The sequence below is a fragment of the Meles meles genome, chromosome 12, assembly GCF_922984935.1.
Source record: "Meles meles chromosome 12, mMelMel3.1 paternal haplotype, whole genome shotgun sequence".
NCBI lineage: Eukaryota > Metazoa > Chordata > Mammalia > Carnivora > Mustelidae > Meles > Meles meles.
Genome location: NC_060077.1, coordinates 1,721,471 through 1,745,537, shown reverse-complemented (window position 1 = coordinate 1,745,537; position 24,067 = coordinate 1,721,471). Strand labels below are relative to the sequence as shown.

Sequence of the window (24,067 nt, the reverse complement as noted above, 5' to 3'; positions counted from 1 at the left end):
TGGTATGTATTTCTTCTGTTTAAATGTTTTATAATTAAAAATGTATTAATTCTATAATTAGAAAAAAACCAAGAAGTATATAGTGATAGAGATGGAGAAGAATGTGTTCTTAAGCACAGAGCTGGGACATGGAACTACTAAGCTAGACTCAACAGGGCATCTTGGATATAGGGCTCGGTGCTCTCTACAAGTTTAAACCACAATAATTCTTACTGTAGACATCTAAAGTTTAGAGTAACAAATTTTATTATTTAGAGCTCAATTCTGTTTGTAACCAATAATAGGTGAGCTGGAGTATCAATCAAGAAGGCTGATTTTTCTTCTGCCCTTTAATAAGACCTAAGTCAGACTTTTAAGTTAATTTCAGGATGCAATTTTATAGGGAAGATAGGCAATCTAAGAGGAAAAAACATATTGGACAAATTTGAATAGCAGTTAACAACACTGAAATATTTATACTTCATAAGGGCTCACAAGGGTAAACTTTTCATGATAATTGTTTTAGTCAATTTATAATTTTAAATTTAATACCTGTGTTGAGTTTAGAAGGCCAAAGAAGCAAATTTTAGCAGCTTGACACAGTTACCTTTTGAACCAGAAAGTGGACTGCCTTGCTGTCTCCTCTTGGCGTCACTGAGAATGTCGATGACCAGTGTGGCAAACTCATGGGCGTTAAACCGAGCGAGTTTCTGTCTGCCCTGAGAGAGGAAATAATTGGAAATATTCCCAAATGTGAAGACATACATGTGGATATTCACATAAAACCAATCACATTGTTAGACTTGAGTAAGACTCCCAAGCAAAGACTTCCAAGCATGATCAAAATATCACTGCAGTCTAGGGGAGGCACACATCAACATTTTCCTTGCAAACAGGACAGAGCCATCTACACAAGAGAACTAAATAATACCGTGCACATTTACTTTTGTGAACAAAACCAAAATATTTCTACCTGATGCTTTTTTCTCCATTATCAATGCAGTTTTGAAGTAGACCGAGTAATGAAATACTGATTTGGAAGAAAATTCAAAATTTCAAGATAGTTACAGCCTAGATGCTGGGACTCCATCATTATATATAGCCGTTAATCAATAAAAATTAAAAGTCCTTCCCAATTTACTCAAACTTTCTCCTCCTGACAGAGGCTTAGGCTGTAAAATGCTCTATTATTTTATACAGTGCTTTGATGAAAATCACTATGCATAAATCTTTGTTATTTTTATTTTACTAGCATACATTCCCAAATAAGGATTATGTATGGAAAAGGATGGACTTAATTTTGAGGCTTCTAAAATCAGTTAACAAATCACTTTTCTGAAGTCTACAGCAATGGAAACTCTTATCTATAGCGTAAGAAAGCCCATTTTCCTATATTCTTACCAGCCTGGAGTAGTTGATTGATGAAATTTTAATGAATGCCTTTAGGCTGCTTTCTTGGATTACTAGTTAGGTTAAACATTTCTTCACATTTGTGAGCCATTTATATTTCTTCTGTGCATTATTTTATATTCTTTTCTAGTCTTCGATTTACATTTATTGCTTTTCTTGCCGATTTCTTGAGTTGTGTATATGTGTGTGTGTAAAGGATATTAACTTTAATCGATCAAAAAATTTAAAATACCTGGCCTCGGAAAATTAAATACCGTATTGGCCCTTCCCCAAATACCACCACTGGTTACTTCTCAGACTCAGCCACTTGCCTGGTTCCGTGTTGAAGAGTACTCAGGATTGACCGGAAGGAAGGGGACGACAGTTGTCTCGGTTACCAGGGTGCTGTGGTTTTGCGTGGCAAGCCAGACTAGCCAGAGGAAAGAGCCAGAGACAGAATCTTATCACCACGAGTGTGCCACAGCTTCTCGGAGAGCTGCGGCTTGGGCGTCACAAGGGAGACTAGGGGAAGCACACTCCAAAACCAACATACACAAAAGTAAATGTCGACAATGTGCAACACCAGGACAGCAGAAGTACTGCCCACCAACAACAGAAGCTTGTAAGAGAAAGCCACACTTTCAGTCACCTGCATCGGTCTCTCGCCTGTCAACTTCATCGTACACATCCATGGCAAGTTCTTCAAACAAATGATTACTTAGCTGCAAGTGAAAAAAAAAATACCAGAAACACAAGGGACAAGGATTAAAAGCTGGGAGAATGAGTGGGCACTGTGACTTATTCACCCTTTAATCTCCAATGTCTTATCCAAAGTCAGTGCTTAGTAAACACCCACTGTCAAACAGACAATAACATTTCCAGAATAGCACAGATCTTCTAGAAATATCTGCCTCCCACAGCAGCCTCACTCCTTTGTGACAAGCAGACAGGGGTGTGCTATAAAGGAGGGCAGAGTCATCTGAAATGCAGGGTCCAGTTCTCGACTCTCTGCATGACATCACCCTTTAAAGTCCCCTCTTTTGCTCTTGAGCATTTGTTGGTGCCCACAGATAGAAACAATCCTAAACCCATGGTGGGACAGAGATGCCAAAACATGCCAACTTCAGAATGTAAAACATGCCACTGCAGAAACCACCATCCAGTCTTCAGTAGGCCACTTTGCTATATTCTTCAGGAAGCAGGCCTCCAATCCCAGAAAGTACTCAGTACCCCCCACAAAGGGCAGCCTGTGTAATCAGCGTGCCGTGCAGTGTCAGCCAACAGAATAGTCTCTACACCAGCTGGCAGCCACTGGGATGGGAAGGACAGCTGGGTCTTCCTCAGTCCAGTTGAGGCTAAGCCTCCACCAGGATGGCTCTAGCTCTCTGCACTGTTTTCCTCATAAAACACACCCTGATGGTTGGTGGCTGTCACTTTTTAGTTGACACTGAATCTTATTCCTTACTGTGTTCCTTATGTCCACCCACAGTACCTGGCCCTGAGATGGGGCCCAGTAAATATCCAGTCACACAGTGACCAGAAGGTATTTTATGTGGCAATTTAAAAGACTGGCTAAACAGACCTCATGGGAGCTTGTTAAAATGGGTAGGCTGTTGGGTGAGAGAAGCAGGATATACAATCCTATAATTAAGACTGAGCTTCCATACCAAAAAAATGCCATGCATATAAAATAAGATTCAGAATATATCAAAATATTGAGCCTGAATCCACTAAGAATATAGTGAATGAAGATGATTCCCCCTGTCCATTTTCCACATTTTTCTCTTGTGTGCTGAATTTATATTTATAGTTGAAAAGAAACTCTGAGAGCCTTTCACTGGATAAAGTAATGAGGGACTAGGAACTTGAACCTGCCTCTTAAATATCCAGTCTCTTCCCAATAAGGGGCTACAAGCTAAGGTTATTACTACTCAGTAACTACAACAGCCAGACTGAAGGCTTCCATCCCAGGCACTGTGCTCCTATCATCACATTAATACTCAGGACACCTCTACGAAGACAGGAACTACTATTATCCTACTTTACAGACAAGGAGACTGAAGCACAGAAGTTAGGAGCTTGCTTGAAGTCACAAAGCCAGCAAGTGATGGACATGAGATCCAAATTTAAGTCTCTCCAGTGTTAACACTTACGAATTTGGGAAGTATATTAGTCTTCTATTTCTCTCAGCTGGAGAGAGGGAGAAATTTTAGGATAAACACTGCAGCGGCACTGGTCCAGCTATCCCCCGCAAGGGGAGACCACGGGGTGGGGTCAACAAGTAATAACAGCGGTCCATCCTCATGGAGCATTTCAGATCTGCAGCCGCTGATTGATCATTAGCTCCCTCTCCAGGAGAGGATGCCAAGACATGGAGAGGCTAAGGAGCCTGTCAGAGATGAGCTCTGTACCTGACCAGTCTGAGCCAGAGCCTGAGCTCTTGAGAGCTATACTCAACTTTGTTCCACATATTTATCTAGCGCCTGCCGCATGTTGGAGATGTGACCAACGTAACCCCAACTTTTGTGCAGCTCTCTCAGTGTAGCAAATGTAGGTCAGTCAAAGGGAGCTGGAGTATTACCGATAATGTTTGTATTATTTAAAATAAAAATTGGCTTATATACTCTAATTAAGAGGAAATGAGACTATTTAGTGCTATCTGATTCCGAAGCTTGTCATCTTAATCATCCTACCATATGACCTAAATTTAAGAAAGGTGGTAAAACAGAGACACACATAACCACAGATACAGAACACAGAGACACCAAATTGCATAAAATACATTTATTTCATAACACAGTTAAATACTAGTAACGATAAATTCATTTTATGTAATATTTAGTACTTAATATTATATGAACTATTAGTAAAGGGTCTTCCGTGAAAAGAGGAACAAAGAGAAAGTCATACATTGGGGGAGAGGAGAGGCAATTTCAGAGTCAGGCTTGGGGAAACTCCCTTCGACACTAGGTGGTCAGATTTCAGCTACTTGAATGACAAAAGGGCTGGAAGGCAGGAAAGCAGAACACTGCAGAAAGAGAAGATTCCCAGAGAGGATCTGAAGATGGCCTTGGAGAGTGTTAACCCAAAATGAATAGTTAAATACATTCACACCTGTGTACACACATGCACACACGCAGAAGGAACCAGAAGGAAATCAGGGCAAAAACTGAACGGTGGGCACTGGATGACGCCCTTCAAGGTCACGACAAGAAGTTAAGAATCTTGGTTCTGATCCAGAGAGCTATGAGAACAGCCCAAGGCAGGCAATCTGGTGCTTGAGGTGGCGAGGAAGCACCCTGGTGAGGCCTCATCTGTGGGGATCGAACTAAGAGGAAGCTGCCCAGAGAAGCTGGTCTGTCGGGCCCCTGAATGAGGCTGAGATGGACAGGCTGGGAAGAGGGACGCAGACGGAAGGGAGGCTCGGCCCTGCAGAACCGGGCAAGCTCTGAGCACGCACCTGGGGAAGGACCACTAGCTCTTGAAAACAAACACTTAAAAAGCTCTGCCGAACAACGTGGGCTCTGCAAGACAGTAATGGTGGTGGCCCAATCCCAAATGGCGGCCAAGTGGATCTGCGGCACTCACAACTCAAACGTCAGCTCCTGTCTTTCCCTAGTGTCCTAGGTGGCTACCGGAAGGCATCCCTAAAAGTGTGTCCCACTCTTGAGAGAAACTAGGGAACTCTCAGGAGAAACAACTCCCTAACATCAAAGGCACAGTCTTCGCTTTCAGAATGACAGAGAAAAACGCCATTACCCGATGCAGAGCCGATAAATCAGATCTACTAAACTTAAAAGTACCTTCTGTCTCTGCTTCGGATTTTATAACATCCCAGAGTAGGAAACAAAGTCATCTGTTGCAGCAGGTAATGGGCTGAGGACAGGTATCAGCAGGATGCATGGTTTCCCACAATGAACTTCACTAGGAAACAGAGATACTCACGGATTGAAGTTTCTTCTTAGCAGCTTTTGCCAATTCAGACAAATCCAGGCTGCTAAGAAAATGTACAGAACTAATAAGCAAATAAATAAAAACCATTTTTATGAGTCCTATGGAACATTAAGATAGGCAAGGCATCAAGACATTAATTAACAGTTCGGGGACAGGTCAGAACAAAAATTCTATAGCCCATTAGAGTTAGCGAGAAAACTTTTGAGCATAAGAATTTGTAACTCCTTTTAGAAAAATCAAAGTCACGCAACATGGTACACATAAAGATAATCACTGAATAACTAGTAGACAAAAACTATTGATGGTTCATCCCCAGGCCCTTTATGTGAGAAGTCTCAATTCTTGAAGTATTAAAAAAAGCACGACAGAAGGAAATATGAAAAGGGCAGAATGTGAAAAACCAGAATGGCAAGATTACATGTGAAGTAACAGCTAACTGTTTCATAAACTCTTGACAGTGTTTGTGCAAAGGTAATTGGGTAAATAAGGATTTCAAGTTCATTCCTGCAGTTGTGAACTTTGCTAACCTCACAGACCAGGGCTTGGCAGATTATAGCTCATTTCTTTGTTCAGCCCATGAACTATGCATGGTTTTTACATTTTTAAGTGGTTTGGGGGAAAAAAAACCCAAAGCAAAAGAAAAATGTTTCCTAACACAGGAAGAATTACATGGCATTCACATTTCAGTGTCCAGAAAGAGAATTTTCTTGCAACTGATTTGCCCTTCATTTACCTCACGTCCACAGGTGCTTTCGTCTACAAATGGCAGAGCTGAGCAGTTGTGACAGAGGCTGTATGGCCCACAAAGCCTAAAATATTTACTATCTAGCCGTTACAAAATTTGCCAATCCCTGTTACAGACAAAGAATATCCTCTCTGATAATACAGAAATATTCTGTGATACAACCTACTGACACGATACACCGTCACAACTAGCTAAAACTGTGACAATATCACTAACCCCAATTTTACTAGTATGTCTGTTACTTGTACTCTTTCAAACTGAAGTTTTACATGGTGGTTTACTTACAGCCGTCTTATTTCCAAATTGTATAGCCGTAAAAGAGAAAAATGTATGGGCTTTGTTAAATACAAAGTATAATACACTTAAACACTATACAACCAAGGAAATAATAGTGACAGATAAAACTGATTGGTATTTCAGTGGCCTTACCTGTCTGCCATTTGAGGTATTATAAAGTGCTGTCCATTTTTGTGATCTGAAACAGAAATCAAGCCAGAGTTTTGTTTATATAAATACTGGTAAGATCGATAAAGGAACACTACCATAATTTTCTTAATTTACATCTTGACATCAGTAGTTTCTCATAACTATGAATTATTTGGGGAAGGGGCAGAAGTTGTCAGACTGACTACGAACTGCCCAAGACCTGGTTAGTAGCAAGAATCATATTCCCATTTTCTTCCGGCACAAAGGTCCAGACGTCATTAAGCAAAAAGGCTGTGCTCACACGAATCCTACACTTCATTTCATTCCCAGTGTAACTGATGATCTTCAGTCATGGAGAAAACTTTTAGGGAGCCTAAATGAGCAGCGTGGGCTTTTATCATCTCTCCATGTGGGATGGGGGAACACCCTTGGGCTTTGGTGGCTTACCCTCTAATTAATCAATTAGCATAAAACCATCAAGGCTGGGGCAGATAGTCTTGGCAGATCTGGGTGGGGCTTCCTTCTACAATGCCTACTGAGCCAGTCCCAACCTAGCTTCTGGAGGACACTGATCACATGCCAATGAATAAAAAGCCATTATAAACATTCAAATATAGGTTTTTGTGTAACATCAGTCTTTATTTCTCTGGGACAAATACCCAGGAATGGAAATGCTAGGTTATGTAGGTACTAGGTAAATGTGTATGTAACTTGGTAAGAAACTGCTAGACTTTTTGGCACAGTAACTCTATCATTGTGTTCGCAGCCAGCAATATAAAAGTTACAGTTGCTTCACATCTTCCCACTCATGTTGTCAGTTTCTTTGGCAGGTTTTTAAATTTTAGTCATTCTAATAGGTGTATAGCGGTGTCTTGTGCTTTTAATCTGCATTTCCCTAATGGCCAATGATGCTGAGCATCTCAACTTCATGTGCTTATCTGGCATCTGGATATGGTCTTTGCCCAGTTTGTACTGGGTTGTTTGTTTTCTTACTGTTGAGTTTTATATATTTAGGTATAAATATTCTGGACCCAAGTCTTTTGTTAGACACGTGATTTCCTAATATTTTCTCCCAGTCTGTGGCCTGTCTTTTCACTCTTTCTTAACTGCAGCCTTTGCAGCAAAAGCGTTCAGTTTTTATGAAGTCCAATTTACCCATATTTTCTTTCATGGATTGTGCTTTTGGTGTTACATATAAACACTTTGCCTAATCCAAGATCATGAAGATTTTCTTCTGTTTCTTCAAAAGTTTTATACTTTTATGTTTTACATTTAGATCTACGATCCATTTTGAGTTACAGCCTTTATGCCAGGTGGAAGGTACTGAAGTTTATATTTCTGCATATAGATGTCCAGTTGTTAGAACACCATATACTTAAAGGACTGTTCTTCCCCTGCTGAACTGTCTTTGCAATTCTCAAAAAATCGACTGAAAATATTTTTGTGGGTCTATTTCTGGATTCTCTCTACTGTTTAACTGACTTGTATGTCTGTCTCTCCTCCAAAACCACAGTCTTGAGTTCAGCAGAGCTTTATAGCACAAGTTAAAACTGGGAGGTGTGATTCTGCCCACATTCTTCTTTTGCAAAAATGGTCCCATTCTCGTTCCTCTGCTTTTCTGTGTAAATTTCAGAATTGGTACATCTATGTCCACAAGAAAATCCTTGAGTTGCATTAATTTTACAAATCAATTTGTGGAAAATTGACACATTACTATTCTAACTCATAAATGCAGTTTTCTCTCCACTGATTCAGGTCTTCCTTGATTTCTTTCAGTAGATTTGGTAGTTTTCAGCATGCACAGCCCATGAATATTTTGTCAGATTTATACCTAAGCATCTAATTTGGAGCTATTATAAATGGTATTGTTTTTCTAGTTTTTTTCCAATTGTTCACCACTAATCTATAGAAATATGATTGATTTTTCATTATTTCCCTTATATTCTGCAACCATGCTAAACTCACTTATTTGCTCTAAGAACGTTATTATCGATTCCTTGGGATTTTCTACATAGAAACCATCTCATTTATGACCAGTTGTAGCTCTTCCATTTCAATCTGTATGCCTTATATTCTTCTTGCCGTATGGCACTGGGGGATTTCCAGTGTAATGTTGAATAGGAATGGTGGGAGTGGACGTCCTGGCCTTGTTTCTGATATTCGAGCAAAAGCATTCAATCTTTCATCATTAAGGATGATGTCAGCTGTGGGTTTCTACAGATTTTTTTTTTTAAGATTCTATTTGTCAGAGAGAGGGGGAGAGAGCACAAGCAAGGACAGTGGCAGGCAGAGGGAGAGGGAGAAGGCGGCTCCCTGCTGAGCAAGAACACCCCCCCCCCATGTGGGGCTCAATCCCAGAACGCTGGGGTCATGAACTGAGCCAAAGGCAAATGCTTAACTGACTGAGCCACCCAGTCATCCCTCTACAGATACTCTTTATCCGCTTAAAGAAGTCCTTTCTATTCCAAGTTTGCTAAGTTTTTTCTTATCATGAAGGAATGTTGAATTTTATTAAATTCTCCTGCATCAAGTGATAAGATTGAGGGTTTTCTTCTCCTATTCTGTTAATATGATAAATCATATTGATTTTCAAATATTTAATTAGTTTTGGCATCTAGAAACCATACCTGGTTATGAAATATGTACATATGATATACATATATATCATATATACATGGACTCAATCTGTTAACATTTTGTTCAAGATTTTGGTGTCTATGTTCACGGGGGGGGGGCTTTTTTTTTTTTTTTGTGCTGTCTCTGCTGGGTTTGGTGTTAAGGTAATGGTAGCCTCACAAAATGAGTTCAGAATGTTCCCTGTCTTTTTATTTTCCAAATATCATGTAGAACTGATGTTATTTCTTCTTCAAATGTTTGGTAGAATAGTCTCATTTTATGTGCAAAACTTGGAGTGTGAATTCCTAACACTTAAAAATGTCCACTAAGAATCATAATTGCAAAGCTAGCAAATCACATGAGTCATAAAACCCATCTGCTGATGGGGCGCCTGGGTGGCTCAGTGGGTTAATCCTCCACCTTCAGCTCAGGTCGTGAGTGGGTCCTGGGACCAAGTCCCGCATCGTGCTCTCTGCTCAGCAGGGAGCCTGCTTTCCCCTCTCTCTCTGCCTGCCTCTCTGCCTATTTGTGATCTCTGTAGAATAAATAAAAATCTTTAAAAACAAAACAAAACAAAACAAAAAACCTATCTGTTGAATAGCTACACTGCAGTATCACTTCAGCTTGTTCACAGTACCTACCAGTGAAGTCATGTGGGCTGGGGTTTTCTTTAATGGAATGTTTTAAAGTACAAATTAAAATTCTTTAAAATTTAAGATTATGTATTTACCTCTTTCTTCTTGGGTAGGTGGTTGGTAGTTGGTGGCTTTCAAGGAACTGGTTCATTTTATCTAAGTTGTCTAATTTGTGTACATTGTATTTTTTATAATATGGCTAGATATTTATTTATTTTTTTTTCAAAAATCAGCGTTTGGTTTCACTGATTTCCCTCTACTGTTTTCCTTTTTCAATTTCATTGATTCCTGCTCTTATCTTTGTTATTTTTTTTATATGTTATATGTTTATATGTTATATGTTTATATGTTATATGTTATATTTGTTATCTTCTGCATACTTGGGGTTTATTTTGCTCATCTTTTTGGATGAGTAAGCAATAAGAAACTCATAGTTTCTTTTTTTTTTTTTTGAAACTCATAGTTTCTTATGACGTAACCTTAGCTGGAGGATTTGAGGGCTTTCTTGTGTTCTAATGTAAGAATTTAATACTATAAAATTTCCTCTAAGAATTAATTTAGCTGCATCTCATAATTCATTCATCTGCAAATATTTTCTAATTTTCCTTGAGATTTCCTCTTAGACCCATGGATTATTTAAAACTGTGTTAATTTTCAAACATTTGGGAATTTTCCAGTTACAGTTTTATTACTTTTTAGGACCTTAATCCCATTATGGTCAGAGAATATACTCTTTAAGATTTTAATTCTTTTAGATTGGTTAAGCTTTGTTTTATAACCCAGGATATGGTCTATCTTGGTGAATGTTCAACATTTACTTGAAAGGAGTGTGTATTCTGACAATGTTGGGTAGAGCACACTACAAATGTCAACTACATGCAGTTGGCTGATGGTTTGGTTTCAGTTTGCTATCTTTGCTGATTTTCTTCTTTTAAATTTCATTTTATTTGTTTCTTTTAAGTAGTCTCCATCCCTACTGTGAAGCCTGAACTCACGACCCTGCAATTAAGAGTCACATGCTTTACCAACTGCACCAGCCAAGTGCCCCATATCCTTGCTGATTCCCATCTACCAGCTCCATCTACTACTAAATGAAGACTGCTGAATATCCAAGAATTGGGGATTTGACCTTTTCTCCTTTTAGTTCTATCAAAATTTGCTTCATGTATTTTGAAACCCCAATGCTAGGTGTGTACACATTTAGAATTGTTACATCTTCCTGGAAAACTGACTCTTGATCACCAAGTTATGTCCCTCTCTATCACTGCTAATTTTCTTTGCCCTGGAAATCTACCTTTTTTATTTTTTTAAGAATTTATTTATTTAGCGGGGAGGGGTCAAGATGGTAGAGAAGTAGCAGGCTGAGACTACATCAGGTAGCAGGAGATCAGCTAGATAGCTTATCTAAACATTGCAAACACCTACAAATCCAACGGGAGATCGAAGAGAAGAAGAACAGCAATTCTAGAAACAGAAAATCAACCACTTTCTGAAAGGTAGGACTGGCGGAGAAGTGAATCCAAAGTGACGGGAAGATACACCGCGGGGGGAGGGGCCGGCTCCCGGCAAGCGGCGGAGCAACGGAGCACAAAATCAGGACTTTTAAAAGTCTGTTCCAGGGCGCCTGGGTGGCTCAGTAGGTTAAGCCGCTACCTTCGGCTCAGGTCATGATCTCAGGGTCCTGGGATCGAGTCCCACATCGGGCTCTCTGCTCAGCGGAGAGCCTGCTTCCCTTCCGTTCTCTCTGTCAAATAAATAAATAAAATCTTTAAAAAAAAAAAAAAAAAAGTCTGTTCCACTGAGGGACATCGCTCCAGAGGCTAAACCAGGGTGAAGCCCATGCGGGGTCAGCGTGGCCCCAGGTCCCACAGGGTCACAGAAGGATCGGGGGTGTCGGAGTGTCGCAGAGCTCGCAGGTATTAGAACGGAGAAGCCGGCTACAGAGACAGAGCCGAGGACTGAACTCTCAGCTTGGGGTTACCTTGAACTGGTCGCAGGCTGGGTGAGCTCGGAGCACGGCTGGAGGCCGGGGATACGGGAGTGATTGGGCGCTGTTCTCTGGGGGTGCACTGAGGAGTGGGGCCCTGGGCTCTTGGCTCCTCCAGGCCGGAGACTGGGAGTCCGCCATTTTCATTCCAGTCCTCCGGAACTCTATGGAAAGCGTTCAGGGAACAGAAGCTTCCGAAAGGGAACCTGAGCAGATTACTTAGTCCGGCCCCCGGTAAGGGCGGTGCAATTCCACCTCGGGCAAAGACACTTGAGAGTCACTACAACAGGCCCCTCCCCCAGAAGATCAACAAAAAATCCAGCCTGGACGAAGTGCATCTACCAAGGAAAGCAGGTTCAATACCTAGGACAGCATCGGAAATCCAGAGGAGGAGAAAGCAAAGCACCAAACTCATGGCTTTCTCCCAATGATTCTTTCGTCTTGTGGTTAATTCAATTTTTTTTTCAATGTTTTTTTCTTTCTTTTTTCTACTTCTGCCAAAATTTTTTAAACTTTTATCCTTTTCTTTTTTAACGCTTTTTGACTAGTTTATCTAATATATATATATATATTCTTTCTTTTTTATATTTTTCTTTATTTGTTTTTTTTTTTTTTTTTCTGAACCTCTTTTTATCCCCTTTCTCCTCCCCCCCGCCACGATATGGGGTCTCTTCTGATTTGGTTAAAGCGCATTTTTCTGGAGTCTTTGTCACCCTTTCAGTGTTTTATTTGCTCCTTCATATTCTCTTATCTGGACAAAATGACAAGGCGGAAAAAATCACCACAAACAAAAGAACAAGAGGCAGTACCGAAGGCTAGGGACCTAATCAACACAGACATTGGTAATATGTCAGATCAAGAGTTCAGAATGACGATTCTGAATGTTCTAGCCAGGCTCGAAAAAGGCATGGAAGATATTAGAGAAACCCTCTCTGGAGATATAAAAGCCCTTTCTGGAGAAATTAAAGAACTAAAATCTAACCAAGTTGAAATAAAAAAAGCTATTAATGAGGTGCAATCAAAAATGGAGGCTCTCACTGCTAGGATAAATGAGGCGGAAGAAAGAATTAGTGATCTAGAAGACCAAATGACAGAGAATAAAGAAGCTGAGCAAAAGAGGGACAAACAGCTACTGGACCATGAGGGTAGGATTCGAGAGATAAGTGACACCATAAGACGAAACAACATTAGAATAATTGGGATTCCAGAAGAAGAAGAAAGAGAGAGGGAGCAGAAGGTCTATTGGAGAGAATTATTGGAGAGAATTTCCCTCATATGGCAAAGGGAACAAGCATCAAAATCCAGGAGGTGCAGAGAGCCCCCCTCAAAATCAACAAGAATAGGTCCACACCCCGTCACCTAATAGTAAAAGTTACAAGTCTTAGTGACAAAGAGAAAATCCTGAAAGCAGCCCGGGAAAAGAAGTCTGTAACATACAATGGTAAAAATATTAGATTGGCAGCAGACTTATCCACAGAGACCTGGCAGGCCAGAAAGAGCTGGCATGATTTATTCAGAGCACTAAACGAGAAAAACATGCAGCCAAGAATACTCTATCCAGCTAGGCTATCATTGAAAATAGAAGGAGAGATAAAAAGCTTCCAGGACAAACAAAAACTGAAAGAATTTGCGAACACCAAACCAGCTCTACAGGAAATATTGAAAGGGGTCCTCTAAGCCAAGAGAGAGCCTAAAAGTAGTAGATCAGAAAGGTACAGAGACAATATACAGTAACAGTCACCTTACAGGCTAATAATGGCACTAAATTCATATCTCTCAATAGCTACCCTGAATGTTAATGGGCTAAATGCCCCAATCAAAAGACACAGGGTATCAGAATGGATAAAAAAACAAAACCCATCTATATGTTGCCTACAAGAAACTCATTTTAGACGCGAAGACACCTCCAGATTTAAAGTGAGGGGGAGGAAAACAATTTACCATGCTAATGGGCATCAGAAGAAAGCTGGGGTGGCAATCCTTATATCAGATCAATTAGATTTTAAGCCAAAGACTATAAATAAGAGATGAGGAAGGATCGGGGCGCCTGGGTGGCTCAGTGGATTAAGCCGCTGCCTTCGGCTCAGGTCATGATCTCAGGGTCCTGGGATCGAGCCCCGTATCCGGCTCTCTGCTCAGCAGGGAGCCTGCTTCGCCCCCTGTCTCTGCCTGCCTCTCTGCCTACTTGTGATCTCTGTCTGTCAAATAAATAAAATCTTTAAAAAAAAAGAGATGAGGAAGGACACGATATCATACTCAAAGGGTCTGTCCAACAAGAATATCTAATAATTTTATTTTATTATTTTTTTAAAGATTTTATTTATTTGACAGACAAATATTTATTTGACAGACAAAATTTCTTCCTGGAAGAAACAGAAAACCTGAACAGGCCCATAATCAGTAAGGAGATTGAAACAGTCATCAAAAATCTCCAAACAAACAAAAGCCCAGGGCCAGACAGCTTCCCAGGGGAATTCTACCAAACATTTAAAGAAGAACTCATTCCTATTCTCCTGAAACTGTTCCAAAAAATAGAAATGGAAGGAAAACTTCCAAACTCATTTTATGAGGCCAGCATCACCTTGATCCCAAAACCAGACAAGGATCCCACCAAAAAAGAGAACTACAGACCAATATCCTTGAGGAACACAGATGCAAAAATTCTCACCAAAATACTAGCCAATAGGATTCAACAGTACATTAAAAGGATTATTCACCACGATCAAGTGGGATTTATTCCAGGGCTGTAGGGTTGGTTCAACATCCGCAAATCAATCAATGTGATAGAACATATTAATAAAAGAAAGAACAAGAACCATATGATACTCTGAATAGATGCTGAAACAGCATTTGACAAAGTACAGCATCCCTTCCTGATCAAAACTCTTCAAAGTGTAGGGATAGAGGGCACATACCTCAATATTATCAAAGCCATCTATGAAAAACCCACCGCAAATATCATTCTCAATGGGGAAAAACTGAAAGCTTTTCTGCTAAGGTCAGGAACACGGCAGGGATGTCCATTATCACCACTGCTATTCAACATAGTACTAGAAGTCCTAGCCTCAGCAATCAGACAACAAAAAGAAATTAAAGACATCTAAATTGGCAAAGAAGAAGTCAAACCATCACTCTTCACAGATGGTATGATACTATATGTGGAAAACCCAAAAGACTCCACTCCAAAACTGCTCGAACTTGTACAGGAATTCAGTAAAGTGTCAGGATATAAAATCAATGCACAGAAATCAGTTGCATTTCTCTACACCAACAACAAGACAGAAGAAAGAGAAATTAAGGAGTTAATCCCATTTACAATTGCACCCAAAACTATAAGATACCTAGGAATAAACCTAACCAAAGAGGCTAAGAATCTATATGCAGAAAACTATAAAGTACTCATGAAAGAAATTGAGGAAGACACAAAGAAATGGAAAAATGTTCCATGCTCCTGGATTGGAAGAATAAATGTTGTGAAAACGTCTATGCTACCTAAAGCAATCTACACATTTAATGCAATCCCTATCAAAATACCATCCATTTTTTTTCACAGAAATGGAACAAATAATCCTAAAATTTATATGGAACCAGAAAAGACCTCGAATAGCCAAAGGAATATTGAAAAAGAAAGCCAACGTTGGTGGCATAACAATTCCAGACTTCAAGCTCTATTACAAAACCGTCATCATCAAGACAGCATGGTACTGGCGCAAAAACAGACACATAGATCAATGGAACAGAATAGAGAGCCCAGAAATAGACCCTCAACTCTATGGTCAACTGATCTTCGACAAAGCAGGAAAGAATGTCCAATGGAAAAAAGACAGCCTCTTCAATAAATGGTGCTGGAAAAATTGGACAGCCACATGCAGAAAAATGAAATTGGACCACTTCCTTACACCACACATGAAAATAGACTCAAAATGGATGAAGGACCTCAATGTGAGAAAGGAATCCATCAAAATCCTTGAAGAGAATGCAGGCAGCAACCTCTTCGACCTCAGCCACAGCAACATCTTCCTAGGAACATCGGCAAAGGCTAAGGGAAGCAAGGGCAAAAATGAACTATTGGGACTTCATTGAGATCAAAAGCTTTTGCACAGCAAAGGAAACAGTTAACAAAACCAAAAGACAACTGACAGAATGGGAGAAGATATTTGCAAACGACATATCAGATAAAGGGCTAGTGTTCAAAATCTATAAGGAACTTATTAAACTCAACACCCAAAGAACAAACAATCCAATCAAGAAATGGGTAGAGGACATGAACAGACATTTCTGCAAAGAAGACATCCAGATGGCCAACAGACACATGAAAAAGTGCTCCACGTCACTCGGCATCAGGGAAATACAAATCAAAACCACAATGAGATATCACCTCACACCAGTCAGAATGGCTAAAATTAACAAGTCAGGAAATGACAGATGCTGGCGAGGATACGGAGAAAGGGGAACCCTCCTCCACTGTTGGTGGGAATGCAAGCTGGTGCAACCACTCTGGAAAACAGCATGGAGGTTCCTCAAAATGTTGAAAATAGAACTACCCTATGACCCAGCAATTGCACTACTGGGTATTTACCCTAAAGATACAGACATAGTGATCCGAAGGGGCACGTGTACCCGAATGTTTATAGCAGCAATGTCTACAATAGCCAAACTATGGAAAGAACCTAGATGTCCATCAACAGATGAATGGATAAAGAAGATGTCGTATATATACACAATGGAATACTATGCAGCCATCAAAAGAAATGAAATCTTGCCATTTGCGACGATGTGGATGGAACTAGAGGGTATCATGCTTAGTGAAATAAGTCAATCGGAGAAAGACCACTATCATATGATCTCACTGATATGAGGACGTGGAGATGCAACATGGGGGGTTAGGGGGATAGGAGAAGAATAAATGAAACAAGATGGGAATGGGAGGGAGACAAAACATAAGTGACTCTTAATTTCACAAAACGGAGGGTTGCTGGGGGGAGGGGGGCTGGGAGAGGGGGAGGGCGGTTATGGACATTGGGGAGGGTATGTGCTGTGGCGAGTGCTGTGAAGAGTGTAAACCTGGCGATTCACAGACCTGTACCCCTGGGGATAAAAATATATTATATGTTTATACAAAAATAAGAAATAAAAAAAAGAATTTGGGGCGCCTGGGTGGCTCAGTGGGTTAAGCCGCTGCCTTCGGCTCAGGTCATGATCTCAGGGTCCTGGGATCGAGTCCCACATCGGGCTCTCTGCTCAGAAGGGAGCCTGCTTCCCTCTCTCTCTCTCTCTGCCTGCCTCTCTGCCTATTTGTGATCTCTCTCTGTCAAATAAATAAATAAAATCTTAAAAAAAAAAAAAAAAAAGAATTTATTTATCTGTCAGAGAGAGAGAGTGAGGGCACAAGCAGGTGGAACAGCAGAGGGAGAGGGAGAAGCAGGCTCCCCGCTGAGCGGGGTGGGGGAGCCTGACGTGGGACCTGATCCCAGGACCCTGAGACCACGACCCAAGCTGAAGGCAGACGCTTAACTGACTGAGCCACCCAGGTGTCCCTACTTTGTTTGGTATTAACTTAAACTCTTTAGCTTTCTTTTACTGTGTTCCCAGGATATATCTTTTTATACCTTTCTGTTTTTAACTAACTTCTATCATTATATTTAAAGTAGGTTTCTTATAGAGAGCATATAGTTATTAGAACTCATTTTTTATTTTAAATTCATTCTGACAATCTCTGCTTTTTATTTGGTACATTTATGTCATTAACATAACATTTAATGTAATTATTAATATGTTTGGATTTAAGTCTAGGATTTTTGTTTAGTTTCTGTTTGGGCCTCAGGTTTTTGTTCCTCTTTCTCTCTTTTTCTCTATTTCCTGGAATGTTTTGAAGTCTCTTTTGTTATTTGAGTAGTTTTTAACATCTCATTTTATCTCTAGAGGTTTTGACCACCTACCATTGTGTAGACCATTTTTAATGCTTGTACTATGCATTACAGTATACATAATCTTTTAGTCTACTTAGAATATTTTGTCATCTTTAGTAGTAATTTTTTTTTATTTTAAAGATTTTTATTTATTTGACAGAAAGAGATCACAAGGAGGCAGAGAGGCAGGCAGAGAGAGAGAGAAGAGGAAGCAGGCTCCCTGCTGAGCAGAGAGTCAGATGTGGGGCTCGATCCCAGGACCCTGGGATCATGACCTGAGCTGAAGGCAGAGGCTTTAACCCATCGAGCCACCCAGGCGCCCAGAATATTATGTCATCTTAAGAAGAATGTAAAATCCTCACCTCCATATTTCTTTTACCTGCTCCCCTTTTATGTCGTCCTTATCAATGTATCGCACTGACATATGCTGAACACCCCATGAGACAAGCATTAAACTGCCATGCATATCTCAAAGATCTTAGGAGGAAAACAGTCTATGATATCTATCCAGATATTTATCATTTCAGTTGCTTTTCTTTCACTTCTGAAGTTCCAGATTCCCTTTGGTATCATTTCCCTTCTATCCAAATAACTTTCTTTCACATTTCTGTTAGAGCAACTACTTCTCTTCATCTTAAAATGTCTTTATTTTGCCTTCATTCCTGAAGGTTATTTTCATTGGAAGAGGAATTATGAATTGATAGTTTTTTCCTTTCAGGACTTTAAAAAATTGTTCTACTTCTTTTTCATCTACTTCCTTTGCAATTAAAAACACAGCCATTCAAACTGTCTTTTCACATCTTGTCATTTTTTTTTCCCCCTTGATTGCTTTCAATTTTTTTTGGTCTTTGGGTTTTTAGCAGTTTGATTTTCATGTGTCTGAGGGAGGATTTTACTGAGTTTATCTTATTTGGCATTCTCTGAGTTTGTTAAATCTGAAGTCTACGTCTTTTGCCAAATTTAGAGTTTTGAACCCATGTTTCTTCAAAATTTTTTTCTGCACCAGGCTTTGGGATCTCTTTCTGGGAGTGTGAGGATACAAATACGACCTTCTGATATTGTCATATAGGTCCCTGGGCTCTGTGTTCAGTTTCAATTTTTCCTCCCACTCTTTCTTCTCTCTGTTGCTCAAATTGGGTAATTTCTAGTGATCTATTTAAGTCATTGACTCTTTTGTCATCTCCAGTCTGCTATTAAGCCCATCCAGTGAGTTTTAAAATTTTCATTATTGTATTTTTCAGTTCAGCATTTCTATCTGGGTCTGTTTCTCTGCTGAGACCTTCTATATTTCTATTTGCCTCAAGAACATTCACCCTTACTTCTTAAAGCATAATGCTGCTATCTGCTTTAGTCTTTGTCTGATTAATTCCAACATCTGTGTCTCCAGGGGTTGGCATTTGTTGACCATCTTCTCCCCTGCAAGTCTTTGGAATTTTCCTGGTTCTTCCTATGTCAGGTAATTACAGTTGATATCCCAGACATTCTGTGTATGATGTTGTGAAATGCTGAGTCTTTTTTAAATTCTATGGAGAATACTAGTATTCTAGTATTTTTACTAGAAGAATTTTAGAAGAATTTTAGCAGGCAACTGACCAGGTTAGGCTCTGCCTCCTGGCCAAGTGATGAGAGAATAGAAAAATAAATGCAGTCAGTATTCTCCTCACACTTTTGGTCAGAGATTTAGGCAGCTGTGCTGCTATTGCTGTAGCCACATGACTGCCTAGGGGCTAGGGTGGGGGAAAAAGGAAGGAGAAGAAGAAAAACCCCAGGGGAACCCCCCAATTCTCTGTCCCATAAGATCCCATTTACTGCTCCACAGACCAGAGAGAGAAGGCTTCTTTGCACCTGTTATACAGTTCCAGGCTATCACAAAGGCCGTATCAGAAGTAAAATAACCAGGACACTCACCACCAGCTTGATGGTACTTTGAACTCCCTAAACCACCATCCAGAGTCCTTAGATAGCTACTCCATGCTTCTGGTCCAGGATTTTAAATTGTAGTTAGCAGGAAAGAAAGGGGGGGGGGGTGAGCTTACCCCATCTCCCTGGGAATCACACCAGAGGCTCTTAACTCCATCATACAACCAGATTAGGGAACCACTATACAGGTGTATATGGATATTCTAATCAGGGATTGGCAAACTTTCTCTAAAGGTCCAGACAGTAAATATTTTTTGCTTTGTAGCCATAGGGTCTTTGTTGCAACTACTCAATCTATTCTCTTCTTTCCCTCTTTCCTTCTGTAAGCTCTGCACTCAATGTGGGGCTCAAACTCATGACCCCAAGATTAAGAGTCACCTGCTCTACTAAGTTAGCCAGGCAGCCCTCAATCTACTCAGTTCTGTGATGATAGTGTGAAAATAGCCAGACAATATGTAAATGACTGGGCATGGCTATCTTGCAACAGAACTTTAAACAGGTGACAGGCTAGATTTGGCCCACAGACCACGGTTTGCCGACTCCAGTTCTACTTCATAAATAAACTTGGCAAAGTTCATTTTTGGACTCTCTTCCATTCCTTCGATAGGAGAATTCTTCAAATAACTATGTAAGTTATTGCTCTGTCCTTCCATTCTTAGTCCCATTACGCACAAGAACTATAGTGCACATTCAATTATGCTCTTTTGTTCTTAAAATAGTTACTCCTCTGGAGCTAAAGTCTTAAAAACCAAAATTCCAGGAGTTTTGACTGACTATACCTTTCACATATAACTGAGTATATTATAGTTATTTCAAATAAAAATCCTTATTTGCAATTTTCTTAAGAATATGTTAAAGCAGAGATCTTGGGTAATAGTGTTCCAACTTGTTTTTCCAGAGGTTAGTTACCTGAATGAAGGTGTAGAGAGACTGCTGTCCTTTCACTCACCTGGTCTCCTGCCACAGAGATAGAAGGCTAGTCTGTCGGTCAGCTCATACTGTATTTCTACAAGGCGTTCTGCCAGCTCATGGTGCCCTCCTTGCCTACCAAGAGAAAACAAAGTACCATTTATATTCCCCACCAGCCACTGGCTCTAGAATAAAAAAGTAGAGAGATGTCTTCTAAGACACCTGAGCAATTTACCAAATGTGACTTCTCAGAATAATCAACCTTTTGTGTGAGGTACACTGTCAAGGTCTACTTTGATTCTCACCTTTATAAACTGTTTTCACAATATGAACTACCCCCTTTATTAATTTACAGAACAGAGTACTTTATTAATTTACAGAACAGAGTACTTAATAAAGAAATGATTCACAGAACAGAGTACATAATAAAGAAATGAAGGACTTAAGGGAGTGATAAATAACTTCATCTAATGAGGTAGAAAATAAAACTAATAAATGGTCTAGGGTAGAGGTTCTCAAAAATTAACTGAAGTGTTTTTAAAAACATATAGAAATCTAGGCCCCAACCTTGGGAATTCTGAATCAGTAAGGATGGGATGAGTGTGAACGTCAGTATTTTGAAGAAGGTCTTTCCCCTAGAGGCTCCTGATTCAGCCAGTCTGATTCTAGATGAGAGTTTAGTATCCACTTTAAGGTTTGTAATTCAGGGAGAGATAGACCAACAGAATGCACAACTCCCACTCATAGCTACTTTTACCTCCTAAAACCTTACTTCACCTAACAGAAAACATGAGATCTGCTTTTCTTCATTCACAAAGTAAATACTTAAGCTGCTTGAAATCTGTTTAGTAACCAGGCATGTAAATAAATTATTACACTGAGAAACCATTATATATGCAAGGCACATGAGAAAACTACAAGATAAGTGATAATAAGTACCGAGCACCGAGGGCACTCTTCCCTTAAACGCCGAAGTCTATTTTCTGCCACTTTCTTTTCCCACCATTCAAGACACTAGGAAGTTCCTTCGATCTACCACATGTTTGATTTCTGAGATATGCATATTTTTTCTTAAAGATTTTATTTATTTGACAGAGAGGGAGATCACAAGTAGGCAGAGAGGCAGGCAGAGAGAGAGGGGGAAGCAGGCTCCCTGCTGAACAGAGAGACCGATGCGGGGCTCGATCCCAGGACTCTGAGATCATGACCTGAGCTGAAGGCAGAGGCTCAACCACGAGCCACCCAGGCACCCCTCCTCTTTTTTTTTTTTAAACAGCTGTGAAATCAGGAAGCACGCTACAATTGATGGTTTGTCATCATTTAATCAGCTGAGTTGTTCTCGTTTTCAGTGGTATATGAGATAATGACAACTTGGTACAGTCAGTGGAGACTCAGATCCAGCGAATACTATATACCTCAGCTCTTATTCCCAGACACATTGCTCTACCTAGTAACGTCCTCTGCTGTGCTGAAGATGCCCGTCCAGCTCTCCCTCCTGAACTTAAATCATGCCTTTCTTTTTCACTTGGAATGCTTTAGCCCCTCCTTCACATACCCAAATCCAATCCATTTTTCAAAGACCAACTAAAGAAGTTTCTTACTGACCTAGGCCACAATGAAGAAACCTTACATATGCTTTTTTTTTTTTTTTTAAATTTTATTTCTTTATTTGACAGAGAGAGATCACAAGTAGATAGAGAGGCAGGCAGAGAGAGTGAGAGAGAAGCAGGCTCCCTGCCGAGCAGAGAGCCTGATGCGGGACTCGATCCCAGGACCCTGAGATCATGACCTGAGCCGAAGGCAGCGGCTTAAACCACTGAGCCACCCAGGCGCCCCCTTACATATGCCTTTTAAGACCAGTTACTGGGCGCCTGAGTGGCTCAGTGGGTTAAAGCCTCTGCCTTCAGCTCAGGTCATGATCTCAGGGTCCTGGGGTTGAGCCCCGCATCAGGATCTCTGCTCAGCAGGGAGCCTGCTTCCCTTCCCCTCTCTCTGCCTGCCTCTCTGCCTACCTGTGATCTCTGACTGTCAAATAAATAAATAAAATCTTAAAAAAAAAAAAAAAAAGACCAGTTACCGATTTTGGCAATTAATTCCACATTATCTTGTTTCATTTAACTCTTTTATACATTTATGAATTATCTCCTCCATGGGAAAAGAAGAATAAATTCTGGGACGGCACAGTTTTGGCATTTTACTCATTTTATCCTCTGCAGAACAGAATAGAGTGCTTTGCAGTTGATAAAAAGTTAATTTGGAAAAAGAAGGAAAGATGAACCATCTTTTATCATTTCAATGATATTCAAGACTTATGGATTAATTTTTCCAGCATTTTACAAAGTTTTTAAACCAAGAAGAAACTTAAAAGGATTTTACGGCAAGCACCCAGACGTCTGCTACCTGAAACCTATAATTAACATTTTACTATTACTTGTTTAATCGCCTACCTATCTGTACAGATCTGTTTTTAAGTTCAAGCAATGACTAAACGTATTAAGAAACTGAGGAGTGGGTTTTGTAATTCTTGATACCTGCTCTGGATGCTGCCTATGGCTCAAACACCACCGCGTTAGAAGTCATGTGAAACACTGGAAACTAAGTACACTCGCTAATGCTTCTACCTTCTCTGACTTTGCCAGGCTCTGAGCTCATACGCATCTGAAATGTCTTCATCTGCAAAACGGTAGGATGTAAATCCTTAACTTAAAGAGGTTAAATGTTAATCATACACAATTTAGCCACCTAGCGATGAATCATACCCAACATAAATAATCCCTTACCAAGGCAGTGAGTGACAAGAATCTAGGTCTCTCACCTCGCATAATCCACAGGAGTTTTTCCACTAGAATCCTGTGTGCCTGGGTCTGCTCCATATACTGCCAACAATTCCGCCTGTAAAATCTGCCCTGCTTTGGAGGCAACGTGGAGTGGGGTATTTCCTTTTTCCTAAGAAATATTCATAAAAAGTAGACAAACAAGCAAATTAAATAAAACCAAAGACTACACAAACACAACCCACTTAGTTTCAATTTAATATCTGAATCAATTCATGCTTTTCTCACAGGGTGAAAGAAGTTGGCTTGTGCTCCTAAAGATAACAGCCTCAAACAGGTTTCGAGATTCCCCGTTCTCACACTTGAGTGGAGTTGCTAAAAAACACAAACCAAACAAGTTTTTGTTACACGTGTAAAGACTGGTAGACCAGAGCAGCTGGCGGATCATTTTAACATACAGTGTATTAGTACTAATCAATCTTTATTGAGCTTAGGAAGGTGGAAGCAGCGCGTCTCCCCTGCTGCTCACAACTACTTCGGGATCTAAAGAGGGGCCATGCCTACTTTACTGAGAATGGAACGAGGGCTGGGAGGGCCGATCTGCCCAGACGCATCATCTGTCTAGGCGGCACAACGAGACCTGAAGTGAGATGTGGCGGGAGAAGGAGGGTGAACACGGCTCTGCAGTCTCAAAGACTTGAAATTCAAACCATTCACCATTCAAGTAGCGTGACCTTGTGGAAGTTCTCTAAGCATTCTGAACCTTGGTTTTCTCAGCTCTAAAATGGTGATAACAATGCCACATATTCACAGGGTTGTTGGAA

The 24,067-nt window shown here is 40.3% G+C and overlaps 1 protein-coding gene across 22 annotated transcripts in view; it reads right to left on the bottom strand.

The window, feature by feature from the left end:
• GIT2 (GIT ArfGAP 2) overlaps positions 1-24,067 on the bottom strand; it is a 57,581-nt gene that overhangs the window by 24,749 nt on the left and 8,765 nt on the right. For 12 of the 22 annotated variants that reach the window (XR_006820968.1, XM_046024107.1, XM_046024115.1 and 9 more), the window contains exons 5-13: positions 23,532-23,618; positions 23,285-23,415; positions 20,510-20,604; positions 6,497-6,542; positions 6,353-6,358; positions 5,314-5,365; positions 2,018-2,090; positions 1,701-1,798; positions 587-698 (exon numbers count right to left, since the gene is read on the bottom strand). Coding sequence is in view for 21 of the 22 variants with exons in the window: in XM_046024107.1 (XP_045880063.1) it covers positions 587-698; positions 1,701-1,798; positions 2,018-2,090; positions 5,314-5,365; positions 6,353-6,358; positions 6,497-6,542; positions 20,510-20,604; positions 23,285-23,415; positions 23,532-23,618 (700 nt within the window). In the remaining variant the exon portion in view is untranslated. The remainder of the gene's footprint in view (positions 1-586; positions 699-1,700; positions 1,799-2,017; positions 2,091-5,313; positions 5,366-6,352; positions 6,359-6,496; positions 6,543-20,509; positions 20,605-23,284; positions 23,416-23,531; positions 23,619-24,067) is intronic. The other 10 variants (XM_046024109.1, XM_046024112.1, XM_046024116.1 and 7 more) reach the window with 4 other exon arrangements.